The sequence below is a fragment of the Eurosta solidaginis genome, chromosome 2 (genome assembly GCF_040869045.1).
Source record: "Eurosta solidaginis isolate ZX-2024a chromosome 2, ASM4086904v1, whole genome shotgun sequence".
NCBI lineage: Eukaryota > Metazoa > Arthropoda > Insecta > Diptera > Tephritidae > Eurosta > Eurosta solidaginis.
This window is the reverse complement of record NC_090320.1, coordinates 187,753,719-187,770,978: the sequence shown is the minus strand read 5'-3', so window position 1 is coordinate 187,770,978 and position 17,260 is coordinate 187,753,719. Positions and strand designations below refer to the sequence as shown.

Here is a 17,260-nt window from a genome sequence, read left to right as displayed (position 1 = left end):
AAATTCACACTTTGAATATAAAAAAAACTTCATAGCACTCCTATGTGCCCTCACATAAATTCGATTCATATGAAAATGCTAAGAAAAAGCACTTCCATATGAAGCCAAGGCACTTCGGTATGATATTCACTATACATACACTAAAAAATTAACAACAAAAAATTTTTTTTAAAATATTGTATTTCTGATAAAGAGAAAAATTTTCATTCAAAAATTATTCATTAAGGGCACCATCAAAATTCTTTAAATATTTAAAATAAATTTTTTTCTCAATTTAAACCAGGCATGCTTAACGAACGAAACGATATCATTTCGTTACGATAATCAACGCTAATAAACGGAACGAAGTCACTTCGTTTCGTTTATTAACGTTAAGAACGTCAAATTAACGTTAATTTGACGATCTTAACGTTAATAAACGAAACGAAGTGACTTCGTTCCGTTTATTAGCGTTGATTATCGTAACGAAATGATATCGTTTCGTTCGTTAAGCATGCCTGATTTAAACAAGTTTCAGTGTACATATAATTTTGTATATGTATTGTGATTTGTACTTCAATATAAAAATTTTTGAATAGCCCTGCTCATAAGTATCTACGATATTTCAAAAAGCATGTCAAAACCTACTAATTGGGTTATTTTAGGCATCTATATATTGTTTCAAACCGGATGTATTTAACCATTTATTTTATGAAATCGTTTGCTCGTACATAAAACTTCAGATTTGTATGCATACAAAAATTTGCTTATACCACTCTTAGATAATTGCCATTAATTTCTCCAATTACTCCAATGTGATGTTATTACAGTAAATTTTCTACAAAATATTTAACATCTTTTGCGAGTTTTGCAACAATAAAGTACTTTTTGAAAGCTACTACGCAAAATGCATTGTAAAGCCGCATTTTCGGTGAACATAAACATTATTGTGCTTTTAGTTTTTTCTGACACTTGCCGTAACTTAAACCAATAAACGAAACGCCAAAAGCAAAAAGCCTTTGGCAGTTCACACTCAAAGACAACAATAATAAATTTATACAAAGCATAACCGAAATACCATGATAATTCCATTTTCTCTGCCATCCCCATTTTCTCCTTTAACGGCTTTCCCATACAAATTTCCCTTTCGTTTTGCTTTCAATCTTCAAACCGTTAATCGTTGAGTTGGCGGAGGTGGTTGCTGCGTTTATGGGAGTATTTACCCAAAAAACTTGATGACTCATGCATTCGTGCCCCACTTGTTAGGGTAAAATGAAAATCCATAGCGGACAATGAAAACGCCTGCCTCATTGCTATGACGCCAATGATAATTCCACAATCAATTCAACCCCAGATGGGGTGAAAGTGTAGCAAAACACTCATTCAGCTGCTCATTGAAGTTGCAATGAGTTGGTTTAATTTGGATTGGTGTGACTATTTTTTCGTAGAGCTACTGTAAACCTTTGAGTATTACTGTTAAAATCAGCATTACGTTTGCCATTCCGCATAAAGTACCATACATATGTATATTAAATCGTTTATGTGGCTGATATAGGCCATTAGGTAAGACCATCCGCAAACCAAACTCATGTTACGATGAATTTTTTTCTTTGATATATATTTTAATCTGGGTATCCAAATTTCTATAAAATTTGAAGCATTAAGGGTCGTTTTCTTATGTGGACTTCAAAATTTATCTGTCTTATAAAGGCAAATTTTGTTCACGAAAACGGTTTTTTGTCGGACAGATAAACTTCGAAATTTTACATGAACGGGATTTGAAGATTGAACTTTTATTTAAGAAATATGGTACTAGAAGCATTGTCGTTTTAGGTCTCTGTCTCCTTTATTGGTTTTAAAAACCTAATTTCCGACTCTCCTGTGTAGTTACTGCTATGAATGATCCGATAGCTCAAAGCTAATGATGGGACAACGGTTTAGTAATTACGCGTTAACTGTGACTATATTTTTATTTTTTTTTCAATTAGGATATGACTACTTTACGGGGAAAAGATTTGAGAATTTAAGGAAAAAAGATCGAAACCAAAAATTAAAATGATAAAAGATGTTGCTCCAATGTTCCTATATTATTCCATATCAACAAAACTATGTTTACCTTTTTAGTAACACCTATGTATTTTGGAGTATTCCTGCAGCTATTGCATTAAGAGACGGTACTAGTTCTAATTCTGTCCCCCGCAATGCCTTCAACTGACAAATAAAAAATTGTAATACCCTATGAAAAGGCATTCGCCTTCTTTGCAGATATTTTGGACGCGTTATCAACTGGTTCAGTCGTAGGTGGTTCCAAATAGTCGCCTTTGATTGATTCACTAAACTATGGATAAAAATGTTAGCCAGCTTTCTCGTTTTGAATCCAATTAAAACCATTCACTTTGCTTGACTGTCTCCCGTATTCGCTGCAGGGATGTTTCAGCCTTATAAAACCCATAGACGTTAAAGTATGCACTGTTTTGCCAATATTTATTAACTTGATTTTTCGCAATATGATTGCAGCCAATTTTTAAATTCTATGACTAAGCTATTCAGTCACGTTTCAAACTTAATTTTATGACTTCATATCATTTTTTTAACTATTTTTTTTTATTCATGTTTTTTTCACGGCTATACTAAAATTTATATTTACTCTGACACCCAGGCTGCACTAAAAGCGCTTGGATCGGTCACATGTAAGTCCAGGACTGTGGAGAAGTGCCGCAAATCTCTTAACGAGATCGCTGAGAAAACTTCCCTCAGTCTGTTATGGGTGCCTGGACACTCGAAAATACCGGGCAATGAGATAGCTGACGAACTTGCAAGAGGGGGCACATCAGTTCCGCTTTCTTCGTCCTGGAAGGGATTGGGCATGCCGCTCGCTACCTGTAAGCTCACTTTGAAAGGAATTTTCCGTAGGGAAGCGGGTGTGAGATGGAGCATTCTCATATCCTGCTACAACACTAAGCTCGTGTGGCCTGAATGGAAAGCGAGACGTACGAGAAGTCTCCTTCTCCTTAGAAGGGGGACATATCGGGAAGCATGCACAACAGCTGGGTGCTCCTTATAATGATTACTGCAGGAGCTCCAAAGACGAATAGGAGATAGAAACAGTCAAGCATTTTCTGTGCGACTGTCCGGCGCTTTGACGCAAGAGGAAGGAATCTCTGGGATCTCCCTTCTTTGACGATCTTTGTGATCTGGCTAAGTTGGAACTTAAGAAATTCCTGACATTTTCTGAGTCGACCTGTGTGTTTGAGTAGGGGAGAGATCCACGTCATATCACAATGGAACCTTTTGGGCCTAAGTGCACTGGTGCTCGCACCGGTGGCCACTCTAACCTAATTTGCAGTTCATTGAAATTATTTTACAGAAGGCAGTAGGATACATGATCGATAACCATTTTTAATTAACCAATTCAGCCTTCCTCCGTTCCTTTGCCTCAATACTGCTTACACCACGTCAAGAACGTCTATCGGATAATAGCTTAAAAGAGCTGTTGCTTTTAAAAATAAGTAATTTTATATAAGTATCCATTTTTTGTAATCTGCTAATAATTCAAGAGATTCTGAAATTAACATAAGGATTTCACTGAATGACTTATGAGTCGAAACACACAAAAAGACTCCAGCCTTCATATTTTTAGACCTTAGTCATTGACCCACACTATCTGTTCAACAATAAGCCTGGCTCTTGGCGTTAAAGGGCTTGCCATGTGGTCCAGGGCGAAATCTTCCTCCATCCTTTATTCTTCAGAAATTTAGATACCTACCTACGCTACAGGATCGATGTATAATCATGGTTTATTCATTGCGAAACTGAACAGCTCTGATGGGCTAAAATAAGATTTGATAAATCTGTAGAAGAAATACCTAAATAAGTCTGCCAAAAAACCACCCTCTTCATTATTTCCTCTTTCAGAGAAGTTAACAGAATCGTACGATTGAAGTGTTACCAATTTCACATCTGTAAAATTGCTAACGCCATGTTTGGAAACCACACGGTGTTGGTTGAAATACGTCAACCTAGCAGCCAAGGCATTTTTCTCAGTGTATATATATGCATTTGTAACAATATTCCCGTATTCCTAGAAAATCACGGAAATGAAATCTCCAAAAAGCAAAAATCAACCGATATGTCTAGTCTTTCTTGAAGTATTTTAGGTGTTGTGCTGAGCCAAATGTTCACATAATCCTAGCCGATTCATCAGTATGAGTCCAATAATGTGTGCAAATTGTACATATATATATGAAATATTGCGTATTTAGTCTATGAGCATTCAACCTGTGGGGCACGGTGGGTAGATTGAACTTAAACGAGCCGCAATAAATGCTAAAAGGCAACAGAGCCAGCATGTTGTTGCAGCAGTGGAGGTACCCAGTTGACATGGTTGTGTATGGACAAGCCCATATTAAAATATCGTAGTATTTCACTGGGTTGGGATTATTTGACGTAGAAGTGAATGCAATTTGACAAAAAGTGTTTTATACTTGTACATACATATACATATGTATAAACACATACCCATATGCAATTTTCATTCATTTTCACATACTACATATCACTGTGTTTGTCGTTGTTGGTGAAAAACTAGCAATTGTGTCAACATATATGCCTTGGCTGCTAGAATTGGCTTTGATAAATGTACCTGAAAAGGGGGATTGGCAGGCATATGCATACACACTTTATTTGCATACACTTTTATACGTTTAAAACACATGCCGTTCTTTGCTCAGCTTACAAAATCGAAGTAAAGAGTATTTATATGTACAACCGTTTTGTCGTACATCTTTCTTTCACCTTATCCACGCGAATAGCTTGATAGGTGATAGTCCTGAGCAAAAAAATACAGTACATATGTATCTGTAATTTTTTTCAAGTTTCCTTTCGGCTCATTGCAAAATATTTAGTATAGATCAGGATTTTACTATTTTCAAATTATGGATCTCCTTAACATCATACAATTATTTTTTTGGATTTGTTTTGGTTTAAATGAAACTGCAAGTCCACAAGTAGAAAAAGGTTTTTCTTACCAAATAATCTTTAATAATTTGCGCTCGTATATTTTCAGGGTTTTCTACTTTAAACCACTGAGCAAATTGCTTTGTATGAGAGTGATCCTGCTATTAGCTATGCAAAGTTTGTAGTCAAATGCTTGAAAAAACGTATGTGCTTGAACTTATCACAACGTTTAAGCCAATTCGAGCTCCGTCGGTTGCATCTTTATTTTGTGAATCTCCGATGCATTGTCCATAATCATTCGAATATCGCATTAAATATAGCTTTGTGGTGAAACTCTCTAACTTTCTTTTTCAATCAAGTTTCAAAAGAACAACTATGGTCGAATTTGATTCTGTTATAAAATCTTTCTTATTTACCATCAGAACAACCCAACATACACAAAACTTTAATAATTTCTACTATAAAGTGGCATCCTATCACAAATTAGTGTCTCTACAACTCATTTGCAACAGAGTGTGCTCGAAGCAATTAGCGACTTGTTTAATCGTGTTGGTGTTGCTGCTTACCTCATTCCAGAATTTTTCCTAACGATCTTTTGAAAACGTGTCAAATGAAGAAAGGCCTAATGAAAATTGCCATATGATAATTATTTGTTAGGTGCAGTGTTGTCTGATCATTTTCGGACTCGTTCGATTTGAGACAAAAACACACTAGTCTTATGACATGGGTTCTTCTTTGATAGCTAATTCCTCATATGCTGATTTCTGTTATAAACTATGCCAATTTTTAAATATTCATATTCGCATAGCATTTATACTTTTGACATTATAAGTGGCATACTCAAGGCAGCACATATGCTCATACATCCGACTCCCATACGCACCACTTTTAATGGGTGTTTTCCCTTTTAACCACCTTTTATTTTAACGTCCTTATATTATTTTTTGCTAATACAAAGTCATCCGAAATAAAACTAATGCCTAGGGCGCGACAGTATCTCGGTTTATATTTTTATACCTTTCATGAAAATGAAATGGTATATTAATTTCGTCACGAAACCCAAAATTGTATACCGAAATAATCAGGATTAAGAGCTGAGTTTATTTAGCCATGTCCGTCTGTCTGCTGTCCGTCTGTCCGTCTGTCTGTTTGTATGCAAACTAGTCCCTCAATTTTTGAGATATCTTGAGAAAATTTGGTGAGCGGGTGTATTTGGGTGTCCGATTAGACATTTGTCGGAACCGGCCGGATCGGACCACTATAGCATATATCCTCCATACAACCGATTTTTCAGTAAAAGAGGATTTTTGTCATATCTTACTCAATTTAACAGATTGAAGCTTCAAACTTCACCATATAATTTCGTATATTGCACATATTGTTGCCTGAAAAAATTTATGAGATCGGTCGTATATGTAGTATATATCCCCCAAACCGATTGTTCAGATAAGAAACTTTTCGTAATTACTGCCCCATTTTAAGAGCTAGAGGCTTCAAATTTCAACGAATGCTTACGTATATAGCATATATTATTGTCTGAAAAAATCATAAAGATCGGTGGTATATATAGTATATATATGGTGGTATATATAGTATATATATATAGTATATATATATATTTTCGCAATTTTAGCCCCATTTTAACAGCTAGAAGCTTCAAATTTCACCGAATGCTTACGTATATAGCATATATTGATGTCTGAGAAAATCATAGAGATCGGTTGCATATATAGTATATATCTCATACAACCGATTGTTCAGATAAGAAACTTTTCGCAATTTCTACCCCATTTTAGCAGCTATAAGCTTCAAATTTCACCGATTGCTTACGTATATAGTATACATTGTTGTGTCAAAAAATCATAAAGATCGGTGATATATATAATATATATATGATGGTATATATAGTATATATAGTATATATATAATATATATATATATATATTTTGCGATTTCGGTCCCATTTTAACAGCTAGAAGCTTAAAATTTCACCAAATGCTTACGTGTATAGCATATATTATTGTCTGAAAAAATCATTGAGACCGGTAGTATATATAGTATATATCTCATACAACCGATTGTTCAGATAAGAAACTTTGCGCAATTTCTTCCCCATTTTAACAGCTAGAAGCTTCAAATTTCACCAAATGCTTACATGTATACCATATATTGTTGTCTGAAAAAATCATTAAGATCGTTGGTATATATAGTATATATCTCATACAACCGATTGTTCAGATAAGAAACTTTGCGCAATTTCTGCCCCATTTTAACAGCTAGAAACTTCAAATTTCACCACATGCTTACGTATATAGCATATATTGTTGTCTGAAAAAATCATAGAGATCGGTGGTATATATATTATATACCCCATATAAACTGTCACTTTTGCCCCTTTTTTACGGCTAGAAGCTTCAAAATTCATCAAATTTCATCAAATAGTTACGTTTACGTCATATATTGTTGAAATACGTGATTCGTAGTCATAGTTTTTACACGCAGACCAAAAAAAACCTGAAACTTTGCATCCTCACACAAAGTACCTACCTGTTTTTATAACTTTCATGAAAATGAAATGGTATATTAATTGCGTCACGAAACCCAAAATTGTAAGTCCTTAAAGGAAAATAGATAGACCCACCATTAAGTATACCGAAATAATCAGGATTAAGAGCTGATTTGATTTAGCCATGTCCGTCTGTCTGTCTGTCCGTCTGTCCGTCTGTCTGTTTGTATGCAAACTAGTCCCTCAATTTTTGAGATATCTTGATAAAATTTGGTGAGCGGGTGTATTTGGGTGTCCGATTAGACATTTGTCGGAACCGGCCGGATCGGACCACTATAGCATATATCCTCCATACAACCGATTTTTCAGGAAAAGAGGATTTTTGTCATATCTTACTCAATTTAACAGACTGAAGCTTCAAACTTCACCATATAATTTCGTATATTGCACATATTGTTGCCTGAAAAAATTGATGAGATCGGTCGTATATATAGTATATATCCCCCACAACCGATTATTCAGATAAGAAACTTTTCGTAATTACTGCCCTATTTTAAGAGCTAGAGGCTTCAAATTTCAACGAATGCTTACGTATATAGCATATATTATTGTCTGAGAAAATCATAAAGATCGGTGGTATATATAATGTATATATGGTGGTATATATAGTATATATATATATTTTCGCAATTTTAGCCCCATTTTAACAGCTAGGAGCTTCAAATTTCACCGAATGCTTACGTATATAGCATGTATTGTTGTCTGAAAAACTCATAGAGATCGGTTGTATATATAGTATATATCTCATACAACCGATTATTCAGATAAGAAACTTTTCGCAATTTCTACCCCATTTTAGCAGCTATAAGCTTCAAATTTCACCGATTACTTACGTATATAGTATATATTGTTGTGTCAAAAAATCATAAAGATCGGTGATATATATAATATATATATGATGGTATATATAGTATATATATATAATATATATATATCTTTTTTGCGATTTCGGCCCCATTTTAACAGCGAGAAGCTTAAAATTTCACCAAATGCTTACGTGTATAGCATATATTGTTGTCTGAGAAAATCATTGAGATCGGTGGTATACATAGTATACATATATCTCATACAACCGATTGTTCAGATAAGAAACTTTGCGCAATTTCTTCCCCATTTTAACAGCTAGAAGCTTCAAATTTCACCAAATGCTTACGTGTATAGCATATATTGATGTCTGAGAAAATCATTGAGATCGGTGGTATACATAGTATGTATCTCATACAACCGATTGTTCAGATAAGAAACTTTGCGCAATTTCTGCCACATTTTAACAGCTCGAAACTTCAAATTTCACCAAATGCTTACGTATATAGCATATATTGTTGTCTGAAAAAATCATAGAGATCTGTGGTATATATTATATACCCCATATAAACTTTAATTTTTGCCCCTTTTTTACGGCTAGAAGCTTCAAAATTCATCAAATTTCATGAAATAGTTACGTTTACGTCATATATTGTTGAAATACGTGATTCGTAGTCATAGTTTTTACACGCAGACCACAAAAAACCTGAAACTTTGCATCCTCACACAAAGTACCTACCTGTTTTTTATTTTATATTTATCTTAAAAATCGTTTAGCTATAGGTATATATTTCTTATCTTATAGATCCGATTATTTGGAGATTACGAACGGGATAAAATTATTGTTCAGCCCCATTCATGAAAGGTATGAAGTCTTCGGCACAGCCGAAGACAGTCCCGTTCTTACTTGTTTTAATTATTTTTAAATTTACTGCGACGAGGCTATATCAAGCTATGCAAGGTTTGTACGTCGTTTTTTCAGTAATGCATTTGCTTCTTCCAAACATTATAGCTGCTACTTTACTGCACGCACGAACTCATAAAAGGCTATACCGTAAATGACATCCGCTCTGTGTCGGCTCTGGTGTAGAACCAAAATCGAAGTCAAGGACTATGTTTGAAGTATAATCAGCCCAATTCTAAACGAAAATTCCGTGCGAGTTTTCTCCCTTCTCCCATTCCTCGTATTCTAAATAAAAATTTCTTGTGAGTTTTTTCACTTCTCCCTTTCCTCCTATTCTGAACAATGTTCGAAAAAGCGGAAACCGGTTATGGGAGAAAAGTAGGTATTATGAATGTGAGGGAGAGGGAGATTTGTCTGCCATTTCATAGGAGTTTTTTCACTTGTTAAATTAAAGGGAATGCATCAAAATAGTTAAAGGAAATTGGTTATTTTAAGAAAGAAAACTTATTTGTACAAATTTGTGCTAAAAGATGTATTTATATTCTACCACAATATTCTCACTTCTAATACAACAACAACTACAACCACAATATTCTCTATTTTAAGTTGAAAAGTATATCATAAGCAACGGTTGAGCTCTTGGTATACAAATTTGATGCAGCCATCCAGAAATTGCGCAAGGATTTTTTAATAAGGCTTAAATAGATTTTGGCATATGATGAAGGACGAATTCAACTCAACTTGGCCGCCAGAAAATTGCTTTGCTGAATGAAAGCAGGCAACTCCGGCAGATTTGTGTTATGCGGACGTCTTCTTCTTATGTTCCGCTGTTGATGTTGCTGTGACACCAATTCATTACTCATTTCAGTGAATACCACATGAAATGCAATAAATACTGTGCAATGTTTATATTTTATTTCTTAATTTCCAACAAATTTGCAACAATAATTAAACTTTTCAATTTTTTAAACAAAATAAGAAATGTGCAACGAAATTTCAATTGACAAAACAGCTGACTTCGAAAATTCGAAATTCCTATTCCCCAATTATTGTTCTCCCTAGGAGAACAGAATTGGAGGAATTTTTCCGAGAGAATAAAAAAATCCGCGAGAACAAAATTCCGCGAGAATATTTAGAATTGGTCTGAATAACTCAGCGGTTAATGGTATTCTATCCGGACATATACTTTAATGAGAGATGTTGAATTAATGTTGTCTTAAATAAAACCAAAAACTGTATACATTTTATTACATTCCAAATATCTACTTCAATCAACTGATCATTTTATCTTTTCTCTTATACTCATAGACTCATCATCGGAACTCGAATGACGAACGTGTCCCATTACCGCACGAGATCACGCAATCTGGAAATTTTACCCACCACAATGGTTTGCAACATTCAGGCTCACGTTCCACACTGCGACATTCAATATCTACTGCCACCGCGAGCTCAACGCCTGCTTCTCCACAATTAAGTGGCATTGTTAACGTTTCAGGCACAGGAAACGGGGTGAGTGCTCCCATTCAGCTCGTCTCCAATGGCCCACACTATCAATCTCAATCATCGGTTTCTTCACAGACATCGCAATCGTCGCTTGTGTCTACGATACCTGCCTCACAACGTTTGCTGGAGGATGCGCTAGCTAAAAATGCACCATACCCGATGATTATTTTGCCACTAAACGGTGGTTATTGGGTGGATGGAACCGAGCATGAATGTTCGTTTGATGCACGTGGCAATCCAATGTTGCCACAAACCACATGGATGTCCAAATTCGAAACAGATGATACAGCAAAATGTTATCGTCGATTTTTTGCGGCGCGTGAACATTCAAATCTCGTCGGTCAAGACGAACAACTTGGACCAATTTTGATATCCATAAAAACAGAGAATGTAGCAAATCAAGAACATGCTCGCATTTTATTGCGCCAACGCACTGGTACAATGCATGAGCTTTTACCAATGTCATGTATGACACCAAATCCGACACCAGCAAAGATGGTACGATTTTTAAATGATCAAATCACAGTTGAGAACTTTGTACCGATATTGTGTCCGAAAGCATCACAGCTAATTGGCACCTATGATGAGCATGTTTTAGTTTCAAATTTTAAGTTCGGTGTATTATACCAAAGATATGGCCAAACCACAGAAGAAGAGCTATTCAGCAACAACAACTCGTCGCCTGCATTTGAAGAATTCTTAGACATACTGGGCCAGCGTATAAAGTTGAAAGATCACAAAGGTTACCGCGGTGGTCTTGATATACAGAATGGGCATACAGGCGATACGGCTATTTATGAGGTTTTCAAGGAACGTGAAATCATGTTCCATGTTTCGACAATGCTGCCTTTTACAGAGGGTGATCCACAGCAACTGCAACGCAAACGACATATTGGTAATGATATCGTCGCAGTCGTATTCCAAGAATCAAATACGCCATTCTCACCTGATATGATCGCAAGTCATTTTCTACATGCATTTATTGTAGTACAACCACTAGAGCCGAATACATCGAATACCCGCTATAAAGTTAGCGTGACAGCGCGTGATGATGTACCATTTTTTGGACCGACACTACCCAACCCAGCCGTTTTTCGTAAAGGGCAAGACTTCAAAGAATTCATCTTAACAAAATTGATCAACGCAGAGAACGCTTGTTATAAAGCGGACAAGTTCGCAAAGTTGGAACTACGTACACGCACATCGCTTTTACAGAGCTTGGTGGATGAGTTAAAGGAAAAGACGCGTGACTTTTTAGGCACAGAATATACGAATGGTACTGCAGTTAGTCCAACACCGGAAACACCAAAGTCAGATAACAGCACAGCAGGATCACGTTTCATTGATACGGTTAAAAAAGCGCTTATTTCACGTGTGAGGTCACAGAGTGTAGATACTGGTAATATAGCGCCAAACATAGAGAAATTCAGTGTCTCAACCAAGTTGCACTCGTCAGTTTCGTCGAATACATCGAAGAGGGACAACAGTTTAACAGAGACGCCGAATTTGAATGTAAGTTTAACTTATGATTTCTGTTAAAATTACATATTAGCTTAATGCCACTTCATATATATTTTAGACTTGCAGTCGTACCGCTTCGAAGTCCTCTTCGAAATCGAAATCATCGAATGACTCCACGTCCTCATCACCTGACATAACATCACGAGGCCCATTAAGTAGCAATAATACAATAAACAATAACAATTCGAATATGGCTACTGATGCTTCAGTGAAGGATGTACAAAATGGTAATAACTCTACAACACCACCCAATGCTGGCGCGGGTGTGGCTACAATGTCGGAGACTAGCGATGACTCTAGCTTGAACAGCGTTGACTTGGATCCGATGATGGGTCAAATAGATGGCGGAGCAGTTTACATCGACAGCGATACTGGTTTAGAGTCAATGTCATCAGCGGAAGCCATGTCCTCTACAAAGGCAGCTTGTTCACTTTGTTTAGATGGTTCGCAAGGTGTGACAAGCTCTTCCCCGAGCAATGAAACAGTTGTTATCATTGAGAATTTGCGTCAGGAAGTGACGCGGCTTAAGTGCGACAAACTGGATTTGCTTAGACAGAATGTGGTAAGTTGATAAATTGAAGCATACATACATACGTACTTCTATCGGAGATTGTGCCGTAGTACAACTGTATCCATATTGCCTTCGTCATCGTTCTGGCCTATTCATTGTTAGTATTTTTCTTACGAACTCGTGGGTTGAAGCGTCGCTATGATGGCTAGTCTATAGTGTTACCACTGCTTACATTGGGTGTCAGTTACAGCGATTTTTTCAAAGTTGCCTGTGATTCACTGCAATTTTTCAGTCACTGTAACAAAATCACAGGTTTATTAATATTAAAAACTCCAATTTGCTTATCACAGAGCAGAATATCTCTGATTTTTGCGAGATCTTTCCCGCATTCGAGAAACAATTTGTCTCGAAGAGTTATTGTTTTGGGAAGAACTCGTCAGTCTTTATCCATGCTAACACAGAAAAAATATTTTCTGCATGCTCCTTTCTTTTTCCGTGTTTATACTCCTCCAAGTCACAGATGGGGTTATTTTCAATGGAATGGAGCTCTCTTGTTGGATGAACTTAGTCTGTACTTCGGTATTTTTCTAAAACTGAAAGTTGAACCATATCGCCGCTATAAGTACAGTAAATGAAGACTGCGAGAGGTAAATCCATCCTTTTCCTCAAGTAAATCAAGGTTGCGTGATACTAAATCCTTTTTGATTTAAAATCCAACTTCAAATCAAAGATACTTTTTATTTTTATTTGATTCGGCGTCCAAATAAAAAATATTTTTATTTGTTATTTGATTTTTCAGCCGAATCAAAGATGCTTTTTGTTTTTAATTGACTTTTCAGCCAAATCAAAGATAATTTTTATTTGTGATTTGGTTTTTCAGCCAGTATGACATATTTAAAAGAAATCAAGGCTTAAGTTGTTCATGTTTCAAAAATTGCTAGACTGGATGTCTGCCATAGCCTGGGGTTTGAGTTTTAAACCCTTAGTTCTATACCTCCATCTGCCTCCAACAGGTCACATACAACTCTTTTTAATGGAAAAGAACATAATCCGAAAGCTTCCGATTTTACACATACTCTATTGAACAAAATTCTTAATTCATATACGAGATGCCATAACTCATCATATGCCGCAGTAGGAGACTCTCGAAAGGAACAAAATTCTGTTGGTATACCGAGTTGAAGTGTCCTCATTTCTATCAAAAGCAGTCAAATAAAAAATAAAAAGATTCAAATAAATAAAAAGTAATTTTTATTTGGATGTGGAATCAAATCGGGAGCTGTTAATTCAGTTTTTACGTTTCCTTTTCAAACATGTTCATAAGCAGGTTGAGACTTCACAATCATTCTGGTTGACCCACAAAAAAATCGTTGTCATCCTAGATTATTCCTCTGGTTTCCCCAGCAGGTAGTACAGTGGTGGTCGCACAGAGCTGTCCGTCTAGCTAGTATTACATTCCAATCAACTTATCAGCAAATTCATCCTCTTGAATATTTGACAGTTTACTTACATTTTTGGGAGTGTTCGATCTAAATCGACCTTGAAAAGTTTCGCATCATATTTTCTATCGCACCACGAATAAGACCTCTGCCCTTATTTTAGAACTCTTACATTTAATTAGTTGAATCAATTACAGTTAATAATACCCGTACTTTTCTATTCTTCATTTCAGACCTGCCAGCGAGACATTAAACGTTTACGCGAACGTGAGCTTTCACTGCAAGGCGATTTAGCTGCCGCTGGCAGAGAAATATTACGATTGCGCGATCTGCTCAAGGAATACATGCCCGACTCTGCAATAGCGCCACTATCCATCTCACCTATGTAATGAAAGATATGCATTGTTATGCTGTTAAATCTATTAATAATTGTTACTAGAGGCGGGATTTTGCTAAGCAATACGCGCATTAGAATGCTGCATGTAAATGTGAAGAGGGAAGAGGATCCTTTTGTGCCGTGTCAAACACTCGTGATGTTAGTTGAAGAGCCAAAGAGCTTGGCTCTTGAAAAAATAAAATAAAATAAAAACTGTATTATAAAAAGCGAAATAGCGAAAGAAGAGGTGGCTGTAAAGAGTTGATTGCGTGAAAAAAAGAAACTAAATGAATTAATTCAATACAAACAAACACAAAAAGATACACCAAAAATTTAATTTAAGTCTATTTAAAAAAAAAAAAACAAAAAATGCAGTTAAATATTTAAATAATAGAAAATTATTAAAAATATACATACATATATCTAAAAATCTCAGAACATGGTATTTCATGTAAATATGTTACGTTGGATGAAGAGTTACGTAGAAGAAGGGCGTTGTTGTGGCATTACAGCAGAATGTTTGTTAAAACAGACATACAAGTTGTTTATACCAACTGCTTATTTTAGGGAAATTTTGAGCTTAAATCGAAAAACTTATTATACACTTTTTGAATGGAAAAATTACACTGGTCGTTTGCGGTGTCAATTAATGGATTGAAAAATGTTTTAATTTTTTGCGTAGGGTCTTTTTTTTTAATTATTGTTTTTGTATTTTATTTTATAAATATATCAGTGAAAAACATCCGAAATTTTATACAGAAACGCGCCAGCAACTATTAATACCAATGAACTATCGATTATGCTTCTTTTCTGTTTCACTACATAACTAAATATTTAAGTAATTAAGTATATCTTAAAATATTTTTTTTTTAATTGATAAAATTATAAAGGCAGAAGAAGGTTTGGAAATTCTACTTAAGTGTTTAAGTTTCTTAGTTCACATTATAATGAATTATGCTCGTTTAAGGCTAAGTATTGCCCCACTGTAAAGTTAATTTTAATAATTTTATATTTAAATCATATATTTAAACAAGTACATATTCATGTATGTAGTAAATATACATTAATTTACGTTGTAAATATTAAAATTTATATTTATTTAAAACTTACCGTATTTTTCATTTCGACACAATTTTATGTAAATCTCATTATATCGACTGCTTAGTAGCATATCGACCAATCTCGGCTGCTGTTTGGAAAACGCCGCATATTCAAAAACTTTTAAAAAATATAACATAACAGAATTGTTTTGAAGAAGACCATACTTCAGAATTCCGTTAAAGAACACCTTATCTAAGAATTATTTTTGTTTAGCACCCTATCTTACCATAACTTCAATACATTTTCACGTGAGATAGGGTGTTTTTTCATTCACATTCTGCAATAGCGCGTGTTTGAGACGGTATCCTAGATCGAGAGATATTTTACTCATCCATCGAAGTGTCGGAAAAGCAACAGACAAAAAAAAAACCTACTTTTGTAGGTTTATAAATAAAAATGTTTCATATTGTAATAAGTAGTATTTAACAATTCACGGTTTATCAAAGAGCACATTTTATTAATAATCTATCGGAAAACACCTTACCGCTTAACCATTTAAAAAATCAGCTATGTACCACCGTCTACATTGTAGGCCAACAATTTTCTCAATCTAATTATAAAAAAATTTCATGTCACAAAATAATTGTTGTAGGAAAAAGTAAAAAAATATTTAATGAAATCGACATTTCGGAACAAAATAAAAAATTAGTACATTCACATAAAATTAAAAATTTATACATATATGAATATTTACACATACATACATACACATTCGAGTATGCATCGATATGCTATATATATTCTATATACAATTATGTATGTACTATACAAATTGTTTTTTATTTTTGTTTTGTTAAAGCAATTTTACAATTTTCTATAAATACGGTTATAAAAATTTAAAACACAAAACAAGAAAAATTAGCTTGTTTAAAAAAAAATGAAGAAACGTGCTTAAATAACATGTGTATGTTAAAATATGAATTAGTGCTTACAATTTCTAATCGCGAAAGTTCGAGTATGTTGATGTTCGAGAAACCGAGTTCTCGTTATAACCACGTAGAAAACATAAAATTTGTCATATTCTTATGTCAAAACATAATCTTAATTTTTAAGAAAAATCATATAAACTTTTCTTATCAAACTTGAAGAGTCTAGCGTGGCTGCGGTACACGAGAAAGCGATACCTACTGCTAGAAAAAGGATCTCGAACTATATCGAGAAATCGAAAGCCCGAATATAAATTCAAAAAAGATATGTTTGCCACCGTGCACTTTCAGGCAGTATATGCTCCCAAAATACACATACATATGTACATGATAGTTACGTTTCATATTATAATAAGCTATTATCTACACTTCTGTATTTATAAAATTTGGATACAATTCAGCCCTTACACAAATATATGAAATTATTATACAAATAAACGAAAAATTACTGAAGAAAATTTCAACAAAGTTTATTTTAATTGATTAGTCTGAGAAGATAAAGGAGTGGCTGTGTTATTTTCAGTGTTTTTCTTTGAATAAAACGAACAGAAGCGGCTAATTTTATCAATTAGTACGTGATGGTGTGTCTTCGAGAAAAGAAACACTTGCACTGGTCGGAGTAAAAAATTAGGCAATTGAGTAGTACATTTGCTAAAACTACTAGAAAATTA

At 34.7% G+C, this 17,260-nt stretch overlaps 1 protein-coding gene across 10 annotated transcripts in view; it reads left to right on the top strand.

Annotated features, from left to right (window-relative positions):
- RapGAP1 (Rap GTPase activating protein 1) overlaps positions 1 to 17,057 on the top strand; it is a 503,114-nt gene extending 486,057 nt beyond the window's left edge. For all 10 annotated transcript variants that reach the window (XM_067766586.1, XM_067766591.1, XM_067766589.1 and 7 more), the window contains 3 exons: positions 10,518 to 12,227; positions 12,295 to 12,798; positions 14,420 to 17,057. In XM_067766586.1, the coding sequence (XP_067622687.1) occupies positions 10,518 to 12,227; positions 12,295 to 12,798; positions 14,420 to 14,575 (2,370 nt within the window). In that variant the 3' untranslated portion in view covers positions 14,576 to 17,057. The remainder of the gene's footprint in view (positions 1 to 10,517; positions 12,228 to 12,294; positions 12,799 to 14,419) is intronic.
- Positions 17,058 to 17,260: the final 203 nt, after the last annotated feature.